This window comes from Macadamia integrifolia, chromosome 4 (genome assembly GCF_013358625.1).
Source record: "Macadamia integrifolia cultivar HAES 741 chromosome 4, SCU_Mint_v3, whole genome shotgun sequence".
Classification (NCBI taxonomy): Eukaryota; Viridiplantae; Streptophyta; class Magnoliopsida; order Proteales; family Proteaceae; genus Macadamia; species Macadamia integrifolia.
In genome coordinates this window covers 27143102-27149521 of record NC_056560.1, presented here as the reverse complement: position 1 = coordinate 27149521, position 6420 = coordinate 27143102, and the positions used below count along the sequence as shown (strand labels likewise).

The 6420-nt window shown below is 37.8% G+C and overlaps 1 protein-coding gene across 1 annotated transcript; it reads right to left on the bottom strand.

Annotated features, from left to right (window-relative positions):
* Nucleotides 1-2063: 2063 nt before the first annotated feature.
* LOC122075953 (protein LURP-one-related 12-like) lies at nt 2064-3228 on the bottom strand. The gene is made up of 2 exons (XM_042641185.1): nt 2825-3228; nt 2064-2734 (listed from the first exon to the last, which is right to left on the bottom strand). The coding sequence occupies exons 1-2, from the start codon at nt 3047-3049 to the stop codon at nt 2321-2323; spliced, it is 639 nt and encodes a 212-aa protein (XP_042497119.1). The 5' UTR covers nt 3050-3228; the 3' UTR covers nt 2064-2320.
* Between the last annotated feature and the right edge of the window lie 3192 nt (nt 3229-6420).

Here is a 6420-nt window from a genome sequence, read left to right as displayed (position 1 = left end):
AATTGTCCAATGCTCCTACTCCCCAAAATACACCACTCCAAGAAAATAAAGAAAACTATTAGTCCATATTCTATCACTCTCTTTCATAAAATGAAATGACCTCTTTATTCCTCTTATCTACGAAATCGTTTCATTATTCTTCATTAGTGTGCTCCTTTATACCGCATACTCAATCGTTCAATTTTTAAATAAGATTGATAATAATTATATTTTAATATCAGTGCAAAGTTAAGCTACCCTATTAACTAGCATGAAATATTAGGGTTTCAGCGAGTAACCATGAAATAAACCATGACTTTTTAAATCTTTTTTTTTTTAGTAAAGAGATAATTTATTTGAATAAAGGAGGAATTTACAACGTGGGGGAACAAAGTAACCCTACTAAGATTTATTTAGTAGTTGTAAGTGTGTTAGACTTTAACCAAAAAAAAAAAAAAAGTATCTTAGACTTAAATACGAGGGCGTGAGCCTTTGTGGGATGGTAACCTTAGGGAACATTTCTACCAAAAAAGAAGGGAAAAATAAAACAGTGGAGAATAAAGTGTTAAGGTGTGACCTAGAAAAAGGAGATCCCCTCATACCATAAATAAATAAATAAAAAAGATCCCTCACTTTTATATGGGCCGGTGAGCCCAGCCCATCGAATCTCATATTCTCATCCCACTTTCTACGTAGCCAAAAGTAACAAAAGAAGAGATGTGCCAGCAGCATCAGAGCAGGTGTAGGAACAAAAATACCCTTCCCAGAAGAAAAGCAACTTCACGTGCCTTCCAGAATGAACCATGGCATATAGTGGCACTGCGTTTTGCCGACACTCCCTTAAAAGCAAAAGGTGATGATGCGTGGAGAGTCAATAGCCCCTTAATTCTGTGGCTGGTGACATCACATTCTATAGCACAGGTCTTGGGCTGGAACTTGTACAGTAACTTAAATACAAAAAAAAAGTGATTTCCAATGGGGGATGATCTAGTGTGGAATGTCCCAATTCACCCTAAGGCTGCGGTTGTCTCATATTTTGCAAGTTGATTGCTTGAACCTTGGTGTGCAATTTGGTTGGCATTGTGTGTGTTTAGTTGTATTGCAATTTGGATGGCATTGTGTTTGTTTAGTTGCATTTCTACGTGTTAGCCTGTTAGGGTTGTTTGCACGATCATTAAGTGGTGAACAGTACTAAACACCCTCGTGTGATGACTCTCAAGAGGCAAGAGAAATTGAACTCAGAATCACACGTTTTCTGGGATAAAAATCCCTTGCCAACTCAACTACCCCTTGGAGTTTTTAAGTTTAAGAACTTAATTTCTTCATTTCATGATGGAATGCTATTCTATCGTACACTCCAATGCTCAAATGCATAAATAGTAAAATGATGATGTGATCATATAGCGTTCTCATTCCCATTGACAATAAAAAATAAAATCATAAATTGATTTCAACTTATAGGGTTTCGACATATCCCACTTCTCATCTCAAGTTTTCAAAACTTCAAATTCACCAGTTTTGTGGACCCAAACACAAGCTAAGAAGTCTTATTTCCTTTTTAATCCCACATGTTCATACTAACACCATAATCACATATATGGAATTATTATCAAAATTGAATACAAATCATTTCACTTTCATAGAAAGCAACAAGAAACGCTAAACACCATATGTGAGTAACCCCAAAAGTATAAGAGAAATCGAACTTAAAACTACAAAAATCCGTTGCTAACTTCACTACGCCTTGGGGTTACGTTACAGTCTTACTTTTTGTAGTTTCCTAACAACAACTACAAAACACTGAAAAAAAAAACTAACTTCACCACGCCTTGGGGTTACGTTACAGTCTTACTTTTTGTAGTTTCCTAACACTAACTACAAAACACTGAAAAAAAAAATATTGTACCATCCCCCTTCATTCTCTTAAGAAAATTTTAGGGGTCCCGCTCGTTTAGCTCATCTTTCCCCTTCCATAAATGGATGACAAAGACGAAAAATCTACGTAATAATATATAGGGTATTATTTTAATCTTTTTTTTATGTCAACTAAAAGAATTTTATTCACAAAAAACAGTAACCCAATCTACAAAATCTGCTAAACACATATGTTATCTAATTATATATCATATGATACAATGATATGATCGAAAAAAGTGAATAATAAGTTAAAAGCAAAATTACTAAAAAAAGAAAGTAGAGAAATTTTGAGAGGCAAATTCAAAACAAAGAGAGGACAATAGGTGAAGAGATTCCGCCACACCGACCAAATACGGAATCTAAAATTATCATTCATCGCCATAAGTCGTCAAAAGAGAGATGTCAGGACTCAGGACGAACCCAATCAGGATGGTACATCAGCCTTAGTGGGGTCAGTCACATCTCCATCCTCAGCGTATTCACCGTTGATCTTATCAAGAACAAGCACTAATCCCATAGCGAAAGCACCGTCGAAACCAGGTTTGAGGGAGAGTGAGAATACGTCTTTCCCAAGTAGTACATGAGTTGACGAGTCAACTTTCCTTCGGATCTCAGCCACCGGTTCCTTCATATCATTAGTCGAAGTGGTGTTGTAGAACCTGCAACATCGTTGAGAAAACGATCCCTCGATCTGGTACTCTTCACCGGGATTCCCGTACAGTTCAACAGTCACACTCGACCGTCCGATGATCGACGATCTCCTTACACTGAAAATGGATTTCATTCCATCACATCTCTCTCCCAAGAATCCCTCCCATCGGTGGTGAAGACTCGGTCTCTGATTCAAATGGCATTTGTTAATTAAGAAATTGGTAAATCTCAGTCTGGAGTCTGGACAAATTTATGGAAACTCTAATTTTTAAAATACCTTTCGTCGGACGGTGAGGAGGCATTTGCCGGAGGCGTTCATGAGAACGATTTCGTCTTGAAGACGATCGTCGGGACCGTAAGAGTCAACTCGGAAAAGAACCTCTCCTTTGCCATCGTAGACGGAGAAACCATCGCCGGGGAAGAACAGAGAGGTCTTAAGCACCGTTAAATGGGTCTCTTCCTCGAAGCAGAAACCATCCTCCACTACAGCTCCGCCTTTCATGATTTATAACGTTTTTTCTTCAATTCTCTTAGCGATAGAAGAAGAAGAAGAGGGAGACGGAGAAGAAACGTTAGAGGAGAGTGAGAGAGAAAGAGAGAGAGTGAGAGTTTGGAACATGTGGACGTTATTAATACTTGAGATCCGCGCAAAGACAACACCCCTCCTTAAGAATTCTCGCCTGCCATTAGTCTCTCTCTTTCTCTCTCTCTCTCTTTTTCATATCCAACAGGCGTGTGCAATGCGTACATGCGTTACTCTCGTTCATTTTTCCTTAAAATACCAATTTTACCCTGAAAATATCCGATACCACTATGGCTATGCCCGTTTTTTCTAGGGTAATTTATAGCGCCACCCCCTGGAGAATGCCAATATTATAAGGACACCCCCTCTCTTTCACCAAATTATACTCAGACCCCCTACCGTCAGTCACCGTTAAGGAATATACCTTATATGATGATGTCAGCACTTGTATTTTATTTTAAATACTAAAATACCCTTATTAATATGAAGTACCTAAAATACCCTTGTAATAAGTCTCTATTTCATTTCATCCAGATCGATTTGGTTCCTATTCCAAAACCTAATTTACCTATCCACTAGTGATTGTTCATAGCAACGGCGGCGGCGGCATCGGCGACAGACGGTGACTCTCAGGACCTCGCGGCGAACACCTATCCTCCGGCAACCACTCCTCTCCTGCGACCTGCAAGCCATCCACTACCTCCATCAGCACTACCGCCTCCAACTTCTGTTCCAAAAGATGCGTAAAATCGTTGAAGAACGAGGTTAAGGATGAGCGTCCTGTTCCATCATATGCTTGTCTTCCCTACCTCCTCATGTTGCTTTCTTAGACAATGGAGTTTGGACTTTTTTGAGTATCAGGAATCGGAATTAGGTTGATTGAAGATTGGTTGGCACTTGGCACTGATCCGTTGATTGGATACCCATAATACAGGTACAACACTATTTCTCAAATCTTCTCCACCGCAATGTTGCCTGGTACTGGTTAACTTCCTTGATCTTGAGTTCTGAAACCTCTGGTTTTAAACTTTTAAATGGAGATGGAGTCGTCAGAAAAGGCATAGGAACAATTAGAACATCCTTCCAAGACCAGTTTCCAACCTGGGCCTGAGCTTGAGCTTGAACCTGAGGAGGAGGAGGAGAAGAAAGAACCATGGCTGTAATCGGATTTATTAGTTAATGGAATGATTGGTGATTTTGATTCGTTGAGAAGGGTGTTCTCTTGTGTGGTTGAAGGACAACCATGGTTGTTCATGTGTTTTCATATGTTGGCTTTAACGGCAGGCCATGGAACCACCACCTGATGTCCGATGCAAGCAATTAGCTGGATATCATTGAAGAACGCCGCCACCGTCGGTGGCGCTGTGCCGTAAATTGCGTCCCTCCCTATCCGCGTTTCTCTCTCTCTCTTTCTCCCCGAGTCTCTCACAATTTGATGTCTCGATGAAGGTAAGAATAAGTAGGGGTGAAGAGGAATTGAGTCAAAATGAGTTTTAGTGAAAAGGGTATAACAGTCATTTTAACTCTTCACTTAACAGTGGCTGACGGTAGGGGGTCTGAGTATAATTTGGTGAAAGAGAGGGGGTGTCCTTATAATATTGGCATTCTCCAGGGGGTGGCGTTGTAAATTACCCTTTTTTCTATTTAAAGTTAAAACAGTTTTTTTATTTATTTATTTTTTTTTTTTAACCACATTGTGTGATCAATATGGAAAATGAAAAATAAAAATAAAAATTGTGATGACCAAAAACATGGTGTTTAAGGTGTGTTTTAACTAATTTTCCCTCAGACTCTGAGAGGTTAGATATCCATCAAATTCTGATTTGATCTTTGATTCGTTTCAATTTAATTTTCAATGAATTTTCTTCGGTTGACACATATCAACCACAGAGTAGATTTCATAGAGCTAAAATTTTGCGAATATTTCTTTGGAAGTTAAATCTTTCTTCTCAATTTAAAGAAGTTCAATGAAAATTTTTAATAGATGGTTTACAACCAAAGACCATTTATGCAAATTTAAGTCCCTTGATGATAGGTGTCCCTTTTGTAAGCTTGATTCTGAATACTCATGTCATGTTTTCTTTTCTTACAATGTTGCTAAACAAATTTGGATAACCAGACCTTTGGGATTACACACTAAACATGGTCAATCTTGGCTGAAGGTTTCTTTTTATATATTGTCTATCTTGGCCATTACCATGTATTTCATATGGCTCTTTACACTTAAAGAATTAATTGGTGTCTCAAAATTTCTCTCTCATACTTTCCCATATCATCCACCTCATCAATATTTGGATTACTAACCATTCACCTCTCTATAGCCTTATTCTCCCTTACTCAATAGTAAACCATGGTCACTGGCTTAGTAAGTACAAAGCCCTACTATTTAATGACAATCCTATTTTCATTTGTGATGGTTGTTTAGACTCTGGCTACCTTAAGTAATTAATAGTAAATTAAGAAGAAGATTGGGATGCAAGGGACATAAAGAACTTTTCTTAACAAAAAAGAGGAGAGAAAGAAAGACAAACAGATTTAGATATACCACTAGCATTCCTAATCTTTTTCCCTAAATTTAATCTATAGTAAAAAACAGTTGAAATTTTTAAAGAAAAATAAAATATTTTAGCTGATGGTTTACAGTTTGAGTAAACTCAAAAAGAACAGTTTGGCTCTATATGGCCTTGAAACTTACTATCTGATTTGTGTTTTTTTTTGTAATATTGTGGGGAGGGGTCCTTAACTCTTAATATATAGCATCTGATTCTACCACCCAAAGGTTTAAATAATCCATTTTACAAAGTCTCTTAGGTATATTACTATGATTTGTGAAGCATGGTCCGCAGTTCCATTGGTTGAGAAGAGAGGATCAACCTATCTATGATGCAAATAGCTAGCTTTCTCATATTGGGGTTCAAGAGTGGAATTGATAATCTTAATAATCAGAAGTGAATAGTCCAATGGTACTTGATCACTTTTTCTTTAACGATTAATTAGCATTTGAAGAAGAATTCTACCCAAGTCATTAATATTCCATACAGCCAAACAACCACACACTAAGACCCAAATATATCAAGCTCAAGTAGTACGTAATGTCGAATAAGTGGAAGGCCTATGAAGGAAACTTTTCTCTCCACCATAGCTAGAAGATTGAAGCTTAAGAAACTTGTTAGAGATAAGATAACGTTTAGATCTTTTGGGTTGTCCCACAATATAAAGAAAAGGAAAGATGGTGAGGTAGCTAACACAGCTATGAAGGTCCCAAATTGACCTTTCATTTCCTCTATGCTACAAATATGTGAATCAAGTCAGCATCAACTCCTACGAGAACCATAGAAACCTTGAAACGG

What these genes read in the sequence shown, in the direction of transcription:
- LOC122075953 (XM_042641185.1), bottom strand. Translation starts at nt 3,049, where the DNA reads ATGAAAGGCGGAGCTGTAGTGGAGGATGGTTTCTGCTTCGAGGAAGAG. An exon ending in TCCTCACCGTCCGACGAAAG is followed by an intron (nt 2,735 to 2,824) that starts GTATTTTAAAAA and finishes CATTTGAATCAG; the next exon opens with AGACCGAGTCTTCACCACCG.